This window comes from Etheostoma cragini, chromosome 18 (assembly GCF_013103735.1).
Source record: "Etheostoma cragini isolate CJK2018 chromosome 18, CSU_Ecrag_1.0, whole genome shotgun sequence".
Lineage (NCBI taxonomy): Eukaryota > Metazoa > Chordata > Actinopteri > Perciformes > Percidae > Etheostoma > Etheostoma cragini.
The window spans coordinates 10239858-10257583 of NC_048424.1; the positions used below are offsets into that span (position 1 = coordinate 10239858).

The 17726-nt window shown below is 39.2% G+C and overlaps 1 protein-coding gene across 4 annotated transcripts in view; it reads right to left on the minus strand.

The window, feature by feature from the left end:
* Positions 1–15349, minus strand: part of si:dkey-119f1.1 (uncharacterized protein LOC557127 homolog) — a 19507-nt gene extending 4158 nt beyond the window's left edge. Inside the window, exons 1-27 of one of the 4 annotated variants that reach the window (XR_004660402.1) lie at positions 15207–15349; positions 14691–14828; positions 14351–14483; positions 13259–13364; positions 12881–13017; positions 12340–12401; positions 12137–12217; positions 11929–12030; positions 11325–11444; positions 11075–11173; positions 9726–9872; positions 8394–8482; positions 8116–8280; positions 7493–7671; positions 6893–7094; positions 6451–6565; positions 6052–6212; positions 5763–5898; positions 4184–4264; positions 3829–3999; positions 3374–3511; positions 2921–3066; positions 2615–2740; positions 2277–2382; positions 1806–1958; positions 879–976; positions 269–629 (exon numbers count right to left, since the gene is read on the minus strand). Coding sequence is in view for 3 of the 4 variants with exons in the window: in XM_034900076.1 (XP_034755967.1) it covers positions 536–629; positions 879–976; positions 1806–1958; positions 2277–2382; positions 2615–2740; positions 2921–3066; positions 3374–3511; positions 3829–3999; positions 4184–4264; positions 5763–5898; positions 6052–6212; positions 6451–6565; positions 6893–7094; positions 7493–7671; positions 8116–8280; positions 8394–8482; positions 9726–9872; positions 11075–11173; positions 11325–11444; positions 11929–12030; positions 12137–12217; positions 12340–12401; positions 12881–13017; positions 13259–13364; positions 14351–14483; positions 14691–14819 (3276 nt within the window). In the remaining variant the exon portion in view is untranslated. Of the gene's footprint in view, positions 1–96; positions 630–878; positions 977–1805; positions 1959–2276; positions 2383–2614; positions 2741–2920; positions 3067–3373; positions 3512–3828; positions 4000–4183; positions 4265–5762; positions 5899–6051; positions 6213–6450; positions 6566–6892; positions 7095–7492; positions 7672–8115; positions 8281–8393; positions 8483–9725; positions 9873–11074; positions 11174–11324; positions 11445–11928; positions 12031–12136; positions 12218–12339; positions 12402–12880; positions 13018–13258; positions 13365–14350; positions 14484–14690; positions 14844–15199 lie in introns of those variants that run through there. The other 3 variants (XM_034900076.1, XM_034900077.1, XM_034900078.1) reach the window with 3 other exon arrangements.
* Between the last annotated feature and the right edge of the window lie 2377 nt (positions 15350–17726).

Below are 17726 nucleotides of genomic sequence, written 5' to 3' on the forward strand. Positions count from 1 at the left end.
TTCAAATTGAATGTTTCAACGCAGATCCATATCCAAATTCCTTTTATCCAGTAAATAATGAGCTGAGGAAAACAGCAGGATTATTCGTTTACTGTGTCCTGTCAGTGTGGTAAAAAAAAGAGAACATAAATCATGACATCCAGTTAGAGACATACTTAAGGAAGAAAATGTCCTGAAATTTGCTTCCATGGATATAAAACACCAACATTACATTTGTCTCTTTACTTGTTTGGTTTAATGATTATTAAAATTTAAATCTTACAATGACTGTTATTTAAGCAGTGGATATACAAATACTTCCATCTTTCCAGTACCCTCGATACATCAGTGCTTACAACATTTTGTTGGTACTTGCGTTCAGTGTTTTAGAACAAAACATTTTCCACACTCCCTACTAAACAGAACTTTGAAAAATGTGTATTTCAATCACTGACAGTAACCACTCTAGAATCTTTCTTGAACAAAATGATGGCGGTTATGGCACCTGCTACTGGTCTCATCAACCTATTTGATGTTAAATTAGCAGCTAGCAGTACTATTGGTCCTCGTCTTGACTTCTTTGTGGGTTGTTGCCACGGTCTGGATCTCTGAGACGGAGGATGCTGATGTTTTTACTCTCTGGAAGAGAGCTGAAACAAGAAGGAGAAAAGCAACAAAGATGACAATTGTGTCATTTGAGGTTAAGGCTGAGGTTAGCTGCTCGTCTTTCCCAAGGAACCTAAGCAGCAAAATACAAATCCCATGGGCTTTACTCCTGAATGGATTACTTCATAACATTAACTAAGTAAATATACAGTAACTAAGTCAATAAATCACATCTGGGGGGGTCTAACAGTTTTGGCATACAAATATATGAACACCGATGTATCAGTGATTACCTCATGCTCTGTGGGGTGAGGAAGATGAACTGCCTGAAGCGCTGACCAGCAGCCACCTTCAGCATCATGTCCATTGATATCCTCCTATTCACCATGTCCTAAATGAACAAAACAAAACATGAGGTGTGTTTTAATATATAAGGCTAAAGACGGTGAGACAGTTTATGTAATGTCAACCCCCTTCAATGAACTTTCTCCAAACTTCCTCCTCTCCCTCTGATGCATATTCAATGTTTTGAAGCAAGACATTATCTTGAAGCGTGCCCAGATTCTCCTAATCCATGATTCGATTTGACTTCCGTTTACATTTTCACGATTTGATTCAATAAAAAAATATATAATTTTGAAATGATTATTAATAATTCAGCGGTTTCACCAGTTTCACAATTAGGTGGCAGAAGGGTAGGCTACTTGACAATAGTTTGAGTTTTTCCAGCGTTTACATTGCACTTGAATGAGTTTAACAATGTGCACCTGAATGCATCATTAAGTCCTGCAGGCCTTCTCATTTTATTATTCATTGTTTACATAAAACACGGGAAAGGCCAAATGCTGCCACACCATAACTTAAAGATTGTCCAGTTCTGTTGTTTCTCCGTCATCCGACTCAGGCAGTGGCCATGTTGGTAAGCTAACATTATAATGTGTCTTTAGCTGTATGCTAACGATTGGTAAAGTCTGTGTTTTTTTTTTTTTTCTTTGGACGTCACAAGCAGGAGTGGGTGGAGAGAGAGAGGGAAAAAAAACTACAGGGGGATCACACATCCTGCTTTTGATTTCACAATAAAAAATTAAAAGCTTATTTAATTGATTTCCAATTTGAAACCTAAATTGTGACACCCTTTAATTATTTCAATATGCAATTAAGGCAGTGAACAGTCTTATCCAGACAAACTCGTAATATCAATAAAAGCTGTATCTTATCACCATGTAAACATCAAACTCGTCAAGACAGCGGAAAGGCGCCTCTGTGATGGCCCAAAGAGAGAGAACAAAGCAAACAGTGGAGAAGGAGCGCTCGCCTCCGGACAGAGAGCGCATGTCACTCAAGTCAGCCTTGTTCCCTTGGCCTGGCTGCACCTACAGACGAGTGGAGGAGAAATCTTTGTTTATACAACCATGCTAAAAAGCTGCAGCAGTCATGTCTCACGTTTTTATGAGTAAAAACAATCAATGAAACAATTAAATCTGTTCTCATTTAGACGTTAACCTTGCATCTAGATTGTTCAGTCTGTTTTCAGACTACATGCTGTAAAGCCAACGGCTGCCTCTCGAGTTATTCTGGAAAAACCTCACGTCCTACAGTTCACAGATGTTGAAGAACCCTTCAGTGTAACACTTTTAGAAGGAAAATTAGACTAAAGAACTGCTGACTGTTGATTTAAATGTTCTTCTTACTGAAATGGAGAGGGTTTCATTCTTGTGGTCAAAGGTCATACTTCCAGTGTAGCGTCTCTGGGCCAGCATGCTATCAAAGTAGTATTTACAGCGGGCGGAGAGTAACCTATTAGATGAAAAGGAATCAAGTGAACAAGGAAGGATGGCAGAGTGATAATAAATCAGTAGATAGGTCTCACAATTTACAGGTTTCTTTTTTGATTTTGCTAATCAATTAGCTTAAAGAGAGAGAGAGATCTATCTATCTATATCTATATAGAGAGAGACCGGAAGATACAGTATGTACAAATCAATTACAGATTTGTTTTGTTTTTTAATTAAAGAGTTTATCAACTTACTTCTTGAGCTCAGCGTAAACCTGGAGTCTGCGGTTCATTACATTACTGAGACTTTTGATGAAGCTGGTGAGGTTCTTCATTTGCTGTGCCATGTTCTTGTAGTTCTCCAGAGCCTCGTTATACTGCCTAGACATGGGAAAGAAAGACAAGTGGAAGAAAGGTAAGACAGAGGAAGGTTAACATATCAAAGCCAATTCACTTCATGTTAAACATTTCATAATGTAAAATTAAGTTTGTTTTTGAAATAGCTTACATTTATCATTACTTTATCATTTGATAGATACCAGGGCTTCTTAAGTCACATACCTCACGACCTCCTCCCGGTCCCCCTGTTGTTCCTGCTGGGTAGTGATCTTAACCTTGAGCCGGTTGATCTCACTGTCCAGACTCCGGGCTGTCCGTCGTACTTCCAGGCGCTCTGGACAGATTTCTGTGGCTTTGGCCACAGATGTCTGAACCGCAGTGTGACAGAGATCATCAGTTACTAACATTCAATGCTAGTGAAATTATAATGTACACAATCTATTACATTCGGAATTTAAAGGCTATTTGTACCCAGAAAAACAAGGTCTCAAATGCTAAAAAACAAACAAAACAGAAATAAATCATTGCTTTGTTGGAATATTGCTAGTGCTGGGCAGCTTCCCGTCTGGTTTAAAAAGAAAATCATAAGAAATTGTTCATCTTGTGATTTAAATTTTTTGAATTTAGCCATGAGCCCCTGTGATAAGTTGCCCCGTGTATCTCTGTTTGGCGTACCTTAAGTTCCTGCTCCTTGCTTTCCAGATTGCCCTCCAGTGTCTGTATGTTGCGGAGATGGGCACTGCGTTTCTCCTCATAGTGTTTTTTGTGATGCTTGCACTTCATCACCTCCTGATCAGCCTTACTCAGCTCCTCCTGTAGTAAAATGAAAAGGACCAGCACACAAAGAGTAACCATAGGAACTTCATCAAGTAGTTGGGGGATGCTGGCTTCTGCGGGCAGCTGAGACTGTGCTGAGAATAATCAGCCAGCTGAAGTTTGGTCTTATGCTCTACCACGCTCAAATGTAACCCTGGGTTAAGACCTTCATGTAAGTGAGTAATAATTTAAAGGTCATTCTTATGTTAAAACAAACGTTTTGTAAGTTTGACAAGTTGGGATTTGGTATTTCCACAAGTAGAATAGTTAAAATTAGAAATGACAAAACATCTGGAGTTGGAATACAGCATTACCTTGATTGGGTCGGCGTCCTCAGCGACTGTGTTGATCTGCTCTTTGTGCTGCTTGTACTCCTGCTCTGCCTTCTCATAGGACGCCTTCAGCTCAGCCGTCTTAGTTCGTGCCTCTTCGTACTCAGCACGCTTGGACGAGATCTTAGCAACAATCTCCTGAAGATCTTCCTCCTGTATTAAAGTTGTGACAACGGCATTTCACATAGAGCGTCTGGGCTTATTGCAAAAAATGACGTGAATGACTTGAATGTGAATTCTTTGGAGATCATCCATTTATTCTTGTATATATTGACATAAGAACAATTTAAGTCCATTAGGTCTGATTATTGTTCTGCACTGATATGTCTGTACAAACCAGGGGACTGAGGTCCTCTGACTGAGACTCTTCCACATTTTGTAGGTCTGTCAGCTCCAGCTGTAGCTTTGTGATCTTGCCCTGGAACAAATACACAAACTGCATGAGCAAATTCATAAAATATACAGTTCCTGAGTAAAATACTAGAAATTTGATTTGGAAATGTATTTTTAAATCTAGTACTATTTTTTTTTCAGACTGAAAGGTATATTATAAAACGTATGCATCTATTTGAAATATCAACAGATTTTCCAAGTTTATAAAACAGTATAGTACAGAAACACAAAAAAAATGTGTAATTGTTTTGTTAACTGATTTCCAGTTATAAGAATAGCCTAGCTAACATAGGCTAGGAATGGGACGGTTCAAGTGAAAACAATTAGCCTCACAGATTTCAGTCAAAAACTTGGCACCGTAATAAAAGCTCGGTTGCCACAGATGAGGTACCGAGTACAGTGGTAAGTCAGCCTGTTTGCTTTATGAGAGCATTACAGATTTACTGTTACCTAAAACTGATGGAACAAGGGGAGGATCAAACAGCAACTGAGTGCTAGCACTGTGCAACCCAAGTAGGGTTGGGTACCGAAAAGCGGTGCCAATAGGGCACTTCTGACATAGACAGTTGTAACGAGACCGAATAAGAAAGAAAATGTCAGTGCCTGGCATCGCTGCATGGGGCGCTATTGTTACGGTTAGCTATTAGCTGGTTAAACACAATGGTTAAAATGCCGACAGCTTACGTTAAGAGGTGTGAAGTGTGACTCTATTTTTCTGTAGAGGATTCCAACATCGGAAGTAACAGTCTGCAGGCAGCTGCCGTTGTCGGAAAAAAAACAGACTGTGTGTTCACTTGCAACACGTCAGCTTTGTGGTGCTTTTAGGTTTTTGTAAATTCCTATTTCCCATCTGGTGCTTGTTTTTGTGGTTTACCAGCAATTTACTTGTGCACTATGTCATTGTTATAAGTTATTGTGATCAACTTATTAATCAATCATTACATTTTTACCATATGGCATTAGCAATAAACAAGCCGCTCTTTAATGTTGCCAAATTTGCTCCTTTTTTATATTATATACATTTTAAATATATTATATGTTTTCGGTTCAGCCACCTGTTCAGGGGGATATTAACAGTAGCTCAGTCCGTAGGGGGTTCAATTCCACATACGGAGCAAAGTATGGTGATGGACTGGTTATATATATATAAAAATTTCTAAAAAAGATGCTGTATTCTTCCGACACGCTGTAATAACGTTACTGTTTGAAACGCTTTACGGTTTAGAACGATCAATTAGCTATTCAAAAAATGTTCTATATTTTATGCAAAAAATTAAATTTCTATTAAAGAAAAGATAGAAAATAAATATCTGTGTGCTGTAAATTGGTTAGAAAAAATTAAATTGGAAACAGCTAAAAATCGGTATTGGCCTAAAAATTGTAATTGGTGCATCTCTAGTAGTATAAACTATCAATTTCCCTGTCTGATACTCAGAGAAGATTATTATTATTATTATTATTGTTAGACATTAAATACTTGTCCAATAAGAGCAACAGGTGTTTGTGACAGGTAAACTCGTTACTTTGGTAGTCCTCTGCTCTACGTGGGTTCTTCTCAGCAGCGCATCGTTCTGTTTGACGTCTTCATCTAACTTTTTCATTTGTTGTTGGAAGCGATTTGCCTGAGCTTTCTGGTTCTCAATCTCCCTCTGCAAGTGCCTAAAAGTGAAAGATAGGAACCAGGAGACAGAGAAGGTATCAATGTAAGGTATTAAGAGTGAGTATATTTTAATAAGTGTAGCCAAACAAGACAATCATCTACCCACACACACACAGTATTTCTGAATACAACAAGACAAGATTTCAACACACCTAATCTCCTCCTCAACATCTCCCGAGAGGTAGTTGGCTCTGGTCTGCTCAGCGGTGTAACTACGGTTATTAAAGATCTGATCTCCCTCCTTGGAAAAGGCCTGGTTACAGTTCCGAGGAGGGTTTTTCCCTTGCATCAGTCTTCGAGCCTCTGTTCGATTCTACACAACCAACCGCAACAAACAAAAACTCATGTCAATGCATTAAATCTTCTGGTGTGTATTTCCGGTGTTTTACAACTTCAATCAAAAGGAGCTAAATATGAACCCAGGATATAAGTGTTATGATTGTAGATGAACTAACAGACATACAGAGTTGATTTGATGCATCGTTGTTCCCTCTTGAAAGATTATGTCTCAATGCAGAGAAGTCAATAATTGATGTGAGGGAACTGATTACCTTAATGAGTAGAATGCTCTCTATACCCCTCTGATCAATAAGGCAGTTGGCCACAACTGGGTCCTCAATTTCCAGAGCTTGTAGCACTGACGGGTATTCAGGATGGTTCACACCCCTGACACAAAGACAAAACCAACTAAGACCATTTGAATGGATAAAAAAGATAATGCTTACAACATGTGTCCTTCATGTAAAACAGACTCAAAACTACCTGTTGTTGACTTGATGTCAATCAATTTGTACGCCAAAGAAATTCTGTATGCTTTACAAAGTGTAATGTTACATAGTGACAACATGTTATTACTGGAGTACATTGGAAATAACCAAGCTAAAATAATTTAAGCTGACCAATGCTGTTGTTCTGTTTATTTTTTGCAGGCAGTGAACAACTAATATGGAGTCATGCGTTTAGTAAGTGTTTTTGTGAATAATATGACCTCACCTCGATCTTGTATCATGGACACTTGGGAGGAACTGGCTTGTGATGATGACAGGTCTACGGCCAGTTGGTAACACTTTGGCCATGAGGCCCTTCAGCACCTTCTCATCATCGTAGTTATCACAAGTGAAGGCCTGCAGCTGGCCTTTGAGACATACTTCTACAGACAGGGCCAGCTCTGGGTCCTTCAAGCTAATAAGGTGACCTGTAGAAGGGAAGAAAATGTAAAAAGTGAAGGCCCTTTAGAAGTGGCTTTTTTCCCCAGATGTCCCCTTTTTGTTGAGAAAAAGAAAAAGTAAAGAAAAAAAGAGAGTTAAATTGAGGTTAACAAATAATTTTATAAATGACAAAGTGACATTTTTATGGTTTCCAAACCTGGCTTTAACATGGGTCCAATATTGCCCAGCTTTTGGTGAAAGTAAGAGCACATCTTATTACATATTTATTTTATTATACTGCCAGGCAAAGTGTATTGTAACTGGCTGTTTCATTATGCATTATGTTAGATATTTAATGCATGCTTTTGTAATACAAAAGTGCTTAAAAAGGAGTCCGGCCTAGGGAAAAAACATTACCTATGCACAACTGGGCACCAAGTCTTACCCAGAGGTCCTCGAGGTTTATGCTTGAGCTGGCCCCTTTTATGAGCTTCCTGGATTGCGTTGAGGAGTGTGGGCATGTGCTCTCCAAAACGCCGCAGGCGATTGGACCGACTGCTCTCCATAGTCTGCAAGTTCCTTCTGTTGGCATCAATGGACCTCTGAAGCACTTCCTGCTCTCTCCTTAAGACAGAAGGACGTGGGTGTTTTAGTCATGTTAGACGATGTTTCTGTTTCGGTTATTCCACTGCAGGATGCATCCAACTGAACAAATAATCTTATCCTAATTGTGTTTAATGAGGGCTAGGAAAGAGCTATATACAATACAAATTTCAAAAGCCAGGGAATTGCAAATTCTGTTGTATTTACATATTGAATTACTGGCAGAATTTATCACAAGCATTGAAAGAACAGACTTTCTAAGGGATTGATTCACATAATGATATGATTGGTAAATTATATTCTTTTGTTCTCCAAAAACCTTAATTCCAGCTCATCTTCAAAACTCCTTGTCATGCACAGTGTAAGGACTTTCCTGTGCAACCCCTGGAACCAACACTTAATAGTTCTAGAGGCGCATATAAATAAATAACGTATATTCTTTAATGCCCAGTTTTATTTCACCACCTCATCTTTCCTTGTTCTTCCTTGGCACGGCTGCAGGCATGCTCATACTGGTCAATCTGCTGGCCTAGAGTGGCACTCTGCTGTATCATGTTTTCCAGCTCGGCCTGTATCTGCTCCATACGCTCTGTTTTGGCCTGGCTCTCCGCTCCTGTTGTCTGACTGATGCTAGGAGGGATAAAAAAAATCTTTTTTAAAAAGACGACAACAATTGCAAGGATGACATGTCAAAACAGAACACACACACGCATGCACGCACGCACGCACGCGGGATGTCTTACCTCAGCTTGAGATCATTTATCCTTGCGAACAGCTGATCCTTGTCCTTTTCCAGGTCCCTCAGGTTAGCCTTGCATCTATGAACAGTGACCTAGCTCGCAAACAGAATTGAAGAACGGAAACACAGGTCACTTAGACAACAAGCATCAATTACTGGTTGAGATTATGTCTGACAAGATGAGGAGACAGTTATAATACACTGATTTTTAACTGTGGTAGACATCTTCAATTAAAAGTTTTTTTGAGATGAGTTTATCTGGACCTAATTACACAAAATATAAGCAAGTTAGGAACTGGAACTGCAATTTTGTGCTGCAGATTAAAATGTCTGACTATGCCACAGATATATATTATAGTTAAAATGTTCCTTTCAGGGCACCCAGATAGCTCAGTTGGTAGAGCGGGTGCCCATATATAGAGGTTTACTCCTCGACGCAGCCGGCCCGGGTTTGAATCCAGCCTGCGGCCCTTTGCTGCATATCACACCCCCTCTCTCTCCCCCTTCACAACTTCAGCTGTCCTGTCCATAAAAGGCCTAAAATGCCCCAAAAAATAATCTAAAAAAAAAAAAAATGTTCCTTTCATTACTTTCCCTTTTTTCTTGACCCAAATACACTCGTTCCTATGGATTCCACTCAGCAAGTTAAAAAAAACGTCCAATGTGTAGGAATTTTTCCCATCTAGCATTGAGATCATATGTCACCTTCAACTCTCTCGCGCCACACAGTTCAAAGTACGTAGTACAGAAACGGGAGCTTTCACGCTTCAAAAAGCCAATCACTTGTTCTTTTCAATCTCCTTTTTCTTTTTCTGGGCAAAGAAGAACACTCCTGTTCCTGAAATTTGGATTGTGGTCTTCCATGTTTCCATCTTCAAACTCGTTGGAGCTGAGAAGCAATGATACCCATTAGCAACACCTGTGAATTTATCATGTGAGAGTGAAAACGCAAAAGGCGGAGCAATATATTCTGTGTTCCTTTTGGCTAACATATTTCAAGATGGCGCATGAATATGAAGCGTCTACCCCAGTTCATTAAAATGAAAATGTTAAATATCAAGCCAAAAGAAATACTGGGAATTGATGGTGGCGGTAAATATTCATGATAAAGGACAAGTTTGTGAACAGGCAACACATATTTTGATAATGAACAACTAAATACGTTACATACTGGACCTTTCAAAAAATGCCTCATATGCCAGTAAACAACATATTGCATTTCCTTAGCCAACATTTACAACCTAAAACCACTTCCAGTACACATATGAAGATGACTTAACCAACTGACAGCACTGTCTGCCTTACAGCCTGACTAATGCATCGTTTGAACACTGACCTCGCTGGACTTGAGAAGGGTATTTTGTTTCTGGGCCACGGTTTTGAGCTCAGCACATTTGGGCTGGATCTCCTGGATTTGCTTTGTGATGCCCTCCAACTGTTCCTGGATCTGCCTGTATTTCCTCTCAGCCTCCTCGAGCTTATTCTGCATTATTTCATAAAAACAGATCAGAGAAGTTGGGGGGGGGGGGGTAAAGGTTAGAGGAGAAAGAAGGGCTATGCATGGACAAGTGCAAAGTTGAGGTGTGAGTTATCAAACAGAAGTGGTTGTTATGTAATTAATCAATAGCGATCTCCAGATAAATGTTAATAATCACTTAGGGCGGCACGATTGTGATAAAAATGATAATCACGATTATTTTGATCAATTTTGAGATCATAATTATCACGATTATTTGTTGATTTTACCCAAAAGAAATTTTGTTGTCACATAGGCTATTAATAACTGCTTTCACATCCATGTTATGGCTGACTCAAGGGTCCAGCACGGGTCGTATTACGGGTCAGAGGAGTTACACACGTTTGTATGAAATGTCTGTATCGTCACTGCGCTGCATTTTTGTGAACAGAGATATTCTGGCCATGGGTCACATCTCTCACCCAGGACCAGCAGGCTCCGACTCACACGCTATTCTACAAACTGAAGTTAGTTGCATTCAATAACTTCTGTGTTTTTTGCCGTGGCGGCTGAGATAGAGTTACCAGCGGAAACACTAGTCCAAATACAGGTTTGCCTCTCATGCTTAACACTACACAGCTGTGTTAACAATTAAAACTGTGGACAAATGTCAGAAGTGTGGACCGGCGCTGTCACCGCCGCTGTGTTGCTCCATGTTGCAACATGTTGCTGCGAGCAGTGTGTGAGTTAACGGGGGCGGGGCTGCGCGAAGAGTAAGAGGAGAGATCCAAACACAAGCACGGCCAAAAGTCGTGATTGTGATTAAAATTTGATTAATTGTGCAGCCCTTTAATCACTTCATTAACATTTCAAACACTTCAATCTTTAAGCATGCTTTCCACTGCATCTGTGTTTTGCTGTGTATGTTTGTTGCCTGGCATCACTAAGATAAATGTTGTAGAAGAACTACACATGGTTGGGGGAAGAATAATTATTTGTCATCAATAAATGATTCCATTTTTTACTGCTGTGTGTTTATCTATGAAACACTGCATATACACGGTTTATGTAGTAACCGTTTAATAAAAGCAATAAGCCAATTTAGGCTCACGCTGCTTTGCTGTTCCAAAATCACTAAACCACGGCCTCTCGTGGCTTATTACGTAAGTTATTACTGGTTACACTCAAAACACATAACACACTTGATTTTTGGTGAATGTGAATTATACCTTCCATTCCTCCACCTTCTCATCATATTTCTCTGTAGAACGTCTGTCTGACTGCAGCTTCTCCTTCATTGGCTCCAACTCCTTCTCCATTTCAATCACCTGCAAAATGTAGATCACAGTCAATAATATTTAGATAAATTATCTTTTAAGTAATAAATGCACTAATCCAGTTTCAAAGGCTACAGGGGGAGTGGATGAAGGGGGTTGGGACTTCCAAATTGGTAGACAAAACAGGAGAAAATGATCTCACCAAAGCCCAAGCCATTTGCTTCTGCAACTCCTCCAGTTTGGTTTGCATTTCATCAAATGATGCCAGGTTCTTGTAACGGTCTTCTTTCTCCAGGTACTTCCGCTTCAAGTCTTTCAAGCACTGTAACAGTCACATAACAATTGCAAATGGTCATATAAAACATTTAAAAAGAAAGTAATGATAACTGAAATAACAGAGTTTTTAACCACATGGGGGTAGGAGAAACATTGCCATTTCATTACCTTTTCAGTTGTTAAAATTGTTAGCAGACAATTGCTTATTTACACATCAGCAGTCACCAAGCAACATTATCATTCATTTGGAGCCATGTTTGTAAACACAACGCAGAAATAAGTCCAATATTCACTTTAGCTTAGTTCTGTGTTTTCAACTCCTGACAGAAATATCTGGTTCTTTTGCAGCTAAATGTTCCACGATGTTCCCCAGTTAATCACTAACTGGGTCTGTCTTGCATTGTCTGATGCTAAGTAGGTAGGGTACTTTTTGGGGAGTTTTCTCTCAAAAACTGCTGCGACTGAAAAAGCTGTAATTGGTAATAGCTGGCACTGCTTACAATATAAATATATCAGCCATACACTCTTACTTCGCTATGTTGCCCAACTTTATCCTCTGTGATGTGCTTGGTGGTTTTGATGTAGGTAAAGTCTTCTCTCATCTGCTCCAGTTGGGTAGCCTTCATAAAAAACTGCAAGAGGAATAAAAAAAGTTTTTTTTTTTTTTTTTAAATCACACTCAAAGTTCACAAAGAAATAAAACTATCATTTAAAAAAAGTGTAGTCATTTATAATGACCTTGTATTTGTCCCCCTCTCCTTTGGAGTGAAGGAAGTATTTGCTCATCTCTTGAGTCAGAACGGACACAGGATTGTTGACCTTTGGAATAAAGTTAATGACTCTCTCTCACCAACACATTAACACAGTTTCATCCAGCAGGATTTCATTTTGTTGTAAGAAAGATTACACCCTATACTGTATGTTGTTTGCACACCTCATACCTGTATGTTAAAATTGTCCAAGATTGACAACAGCTCTTCCTTTTTGGTTGACACAAGTTGACCTATGGGAGTAAAAACAAAAATGTGTTCATGACTCCCAAATTATATTCTGTAGATTCAAACAGCTACCAGAAGTGGTAATTTGCTTACACTCTGTCATATAGTGTTTCTCAATTTGGATACTGAAATTGCTTTATTTTACTTTAATGTGTCGAGACATGAAAAAAAGCAGCAGATTCTCACATTTAAAAAGCTGGAGCAATCAAATATTTTGCCAATTTTAGTGAAAACATGACTTAAATGATGAATACACCAAAATCCCCCTCTTCATTGTTTGAATAATTTCACATTTTTGTCCATATTTGTTCTTGCTCTCTGCACTTATTCGGCTTTTTAGGTCATCAATAGATTAGAAATGTTTTACGGTGGTAAATGTTTAAAACGACTTAAATATGATAAATTGTTGTAGTAGCTAGTGTAGCAGTAGTCTTACCAAATACTTAGGGAAAAGATGTAATTCATAACTTTTCATGGTCTTTACCTGACTTGCTCCTCAGCTTATAGGTTCTCAACCCCTCACGTGTTATTCTCAGGTCTACTATGATGGCTGGACCATACACCTCAGGTTTGTAAGCATCCTTTCCTTTGTTACGCAGGGTAATCGATACATCAGCTGAGCTGAAGAAAGAGTAACACACATTTAATCAGTTGCCAGTCAAGGGAAGCATTTAGTAGACATTACTTGTGATACTTTGCAAAAATTTCACATACAGTATATAATTGGACTTTTACTGCCTCAAAGAGTAAAGACAAAGAACCTTTATGCATTGTCAAATTTAAGACTAGACAGGCCCTTAAAGGCCACTATGACCTGCATGACAAAACGAATGTACATCACACAGTGTGGTGGAAGGTTTACCTTTCTCCTTCCTTCACAAATCCCTTGAGTGATAATCCTCTGTTTGTGGCATGTGCATTTCCACCTAAGGCAACTATTAGAGCTGTCAAAACGGCACTCTTTCCACCTGTCACCCAAGCAATTTATGCACAGAATAAAAAATATTTTAGTCAATGTACTTGAACTAAATGGAAAATAAGAGACACAAAAGAACAGAAGTTATTCCAGAAAAGTTAGCCAACATGTACAGCAAAAAGCTTGACTTAAGTTTACATATATGTAAAAACATGATTTAGGTTTAAATCGGTACACAGATACAACAAACAGCAGAAACACGCCACATGCATAGATTTTTTTTTTTCTTTATTTATCTAGGTAAGTAGATTGAGAACAATCTCATTTGTAACGACTACCTGTCACATTCACAGTTACACCTAGAGATGGTCCGATACCATTTTTTGCTTTCCAATAACGATTCTGATTCCTGAACTTGCGTATCGGCCGATAACAATTACTGATCCGATACAAGTGTAAAATATATGTTATGTTTTAACAACTGTATACTACTATCCCAGCATGGACGTGATTTCTATCTTTGTTGTCAGCCTGGCTCAGGTCAAACTTTGTGATTGCCACAGAACTTGCTTTTATTATCCATATTGGACAGTCAGTCATAACAGGGAAAAGAACAAACTACTTTAACGTAGATTTTCTTTAGGGCTTTATTATGTAGTATTGAATTGGTGAATAAACTCCAGCACTTCCGATAACGATACCAGTGTTTTAAGCAGTATTGAAAGGAATACCAATACTGGTATCGGTATAGGAAAATCTCTAGTTACACCTACCATACCTGGAAGCAGCCCAGTACAACCCGTCTGATCTGCTGGCCACTGAGCAGCTCAAATGGAGCGGTTGGGGTTAAGGGCCTTGCTCAAAGGCACCTCGGTGGTGGCAATGAGGGAGGGACAAGCGCTGCTCTTTCACTTCCCCCACCCAGGTCAGGGGATTGAACCGGTGACCTCCCGGTTTCAGAAATTGGAAACTATTACCTCTCTTAATTCAGTTTATATTTTTTCTGGGATACCCCACTTGTTAAGTGGTTACACTCACTTCCATTGTTGCCAACAACAAAGTTGACATTGGAACCAAAAGTGAACGGGCCGAGGAGAGAGTGGCACATAAAGTTCTTCAGTGTGATGCTCTCCACAATTCCTGCGCTCACCACCTCATCAGCACATGGCACCTAAACACAGCAGAAATAGGCATGTCATTTCACTCAGTCCATGTTACATGATACAATAGTATACTCTGCAAGTTTCTTATGTTTTACATGCATTCTGAGAGAATCAGTTAAGACACACAGACTTAAGGGAAACAAAACAAAAAATAGACATGTTCCTCTAGGAAAAAAACCTAGAAGATATATGTTATAGCATGACAGTAACGTAACCTGTCTATTCGATAGAGGATCGTCCTGGTCACTATTAGAAACACTGTCATCTTCCACGTCTTCCTCCACCGCAGGTTTGACCCTTTTGTTGGTGTGGTCACTGACAGGGCTGCTCTTCCGTTTAGACATCTTGGTCCCCTAACGTTAACCACACTTGGAGAGAAAGAAACTGAAAGTGAACACCGCATAGTTTTTAGCATATAGTCAAGCTATTACTTGAACTTTTAACGGCGACTATTGTTCTCCTAAAACCAAACTCGGTTTGTTGTATTGCGTAGTCTATTGGAAACCGACAGGATAATATTATGGCCGCAGGTGAACGATAACAGCGATAAGTTATAACAGGTTAACGTTAGCTGCGTTTTAAACTAGCTTAGCTTTCTGGCTAACTGACGCTATCGTAACATGCCAGACAGAACGTCAACAACTATTTAGCCAGCAGCTGGGTATGTCATCGTTAGTTTTGCGTTGTTATACGAATTGCAAGGACTGGTGTGTTATAAAGCGACTGCTTACCTAGTTTGCGGCAGCCGCACACAAAATACAGCACAGGGATGACCACTACCGCTTATTTATTCGATTCGCGCCCACTAATTACCGGGAAATCTCGCGTGAATAAAGGGTGTTTTTTTTCCCTTTTGTGCTGTCCATACATTATAAGTAAACACAAGCAACTGAAAAAGACTTGTAATGTGGCATAAAAAATAGAATTAGGGTGCAAAAGTGCCTTTACAAAAAATTATTCTCACAATAAACGACTTTTTTGGTTGAAGTAAAACAGTCGGCTGATAAGTGGATTGCTTTTTACTCAGAACTGATGTAGACTTGAAGTAGGCTATTAGGTAATACCGTTGTTGTACTGTGTCATTAACCCACAAGGTATCCAGTCTAGGTACACAGTCACAAAGACAATTACCTCCAACAAGCTCTACAGCCTTTGCTTAACATAACTTTTGATAATTTTACAGCATTGATGTCCTACAACTTTACCAACATTAAAGTGTGCACTAAAACCATGATTTCCTCTGTGGAAATTGATGTTTTCCATCCAATCTAACAGCCCATCTGTGAAGAAATGTATAAAAGCAACAGCATTGAAATAACCACTATGCTTTAGGTATATTTGCATATTCAGTGACTTTGCATCAAGTTGCACAGAACTAATTATTTTGCATCTAATTTCAATTATATTTTAGGAAAGAGTATAGTTCTGGAACACCTATCAAATCCTAAAGTGCTTGCGCTTGTAAATGCAGAAGCAGAATTTAACTCTAAAATTAATTAATCGGATGCAAACATTCTAAACTGAGTAAAACATGTATTACATTCAGTGACATGCAAGTCCATATGGCAACAAAAAACATACTTATCTTAAACCAGAGACCTGTTTAAACATTTAATGCCGCCAGCCAACGTTTGTATGTAATGCACATTTGAGGGGGTCTAATTTTCTTAGAAGGCCCCTGGAGTTTATTCAAATCTTCTTTTATTCAACTCTTAAAGTTAAAGGTAGTGCTCTAAAAGTATGATAAGTATAATACCCTTAATTCTGTGACAGGGTTACTGTAAAAATCATCCCACAATTTGCTGTCAAATATTTTATAACAACATGCCCAATTCTTTGTTTTTAACGTTGTCTTGAATTGGAATTCTGACCCTTTGATCTTAGATGGCATGCTTTACCTTGACCCCTTTTCCACCGGTTACCATTCCTCTTCTGTTTCTTCGGCCCATATTCCATCATGCAGAATCCTTCAGCCGGGCCATTGTTTGACTTCCTCATATCTAGGGAGGTAAATGACTCATTAAAGCCCTAAACATAGAGGAAAACGGGTGTTGAACATGTCCATCATTGTTGAATTACGAAGCAAATCACCTGAATATTTAAAAGGATGCCCTATTCTTGGTCCCTTGTATTTTTAAAGTGAATAGCAGTTCATCTCTGTCGGGAAGGTGCCTTTTAGAGCCAACCAATCCCACAGGCTAATTTTCTTTTCTAGATTCTGCCTTTTGCTCTTTCTGACCTTTTCCCAGTTTAAGGATCTTGAAAAGGGTTGCACTGTCCTAATAGCTTAAGTTACCCTCAGCATCATTGTGAGCATTGTCAGAACCACTGGATCCTTTCTGGTTTCAGTTTGACTCTGGCAAACAGACTTATCCTCTACTTCAGTTTCATACAATGGCAGCTGGTGGCCATTCTCAAACTGCTTGTCTGCCATTTTCAGCATTGTTGCCTGCAACGTGCCACCTCCCCAACTCATCAGAATGTCAGGAACAGAAACATGTCTCTTTGACAACCTCCTCTTGTTGAGAAGAGCTACACACAGTCAATGTCATCTGGAGAACTCACTGACCAAAAATAGAAGTCTTTCCAGCTATTCTGTGTTTCTAGAGGTAAATCTCACACATGACTGGTAAGTCTTTGTTTCTGTAGGGTGCAGGACTTTAAAGCCATATTCGACTGTGCTGGTGGGGCTGGACCTTTTAACCATGGTGTCTTTTGCATTACTGCTGGGTAAGGTCTGGTTTGCATTCTGGTAGGGCGCTTTGGAAACATGGACCAGGGGGTGGAGCAACCGTCTGTAGTCTACTGGTTGAATGGGAGGGTGTAGGCTGGACAGAATGTAGGCGGGAGCCTGCATATAGTAAGGAGGAGGGAAAGAGGGCATTACCTTACCATAGCCTGAGAGGTAATAAAAAGTATTAGTCAAATTAACTGATGATGATGGTTCAAGTCCAATAAGCATTAAAACACAAAAACCTGAGTTTACATGACCACTTTTAAAAATACTATTTCATGCATTACATATTTGTACAGGCATGTTAATGTTAACGTGGCCACTACTTGTATCAAACAAACTGTACACAGTAGTAAATTTCACCTCAAATATGACAATAGAAAAAAAAGGAATTGACAGAATGTCTAAAACCTGAATATGAGCACCAAAATTTACAAAAGAAAGCCATGTCTGGGAAGCAATCATAGGGGGAATAGGAGAAGAGCATGGACCACTGGTGGTGGAGGAAATGGGTTGG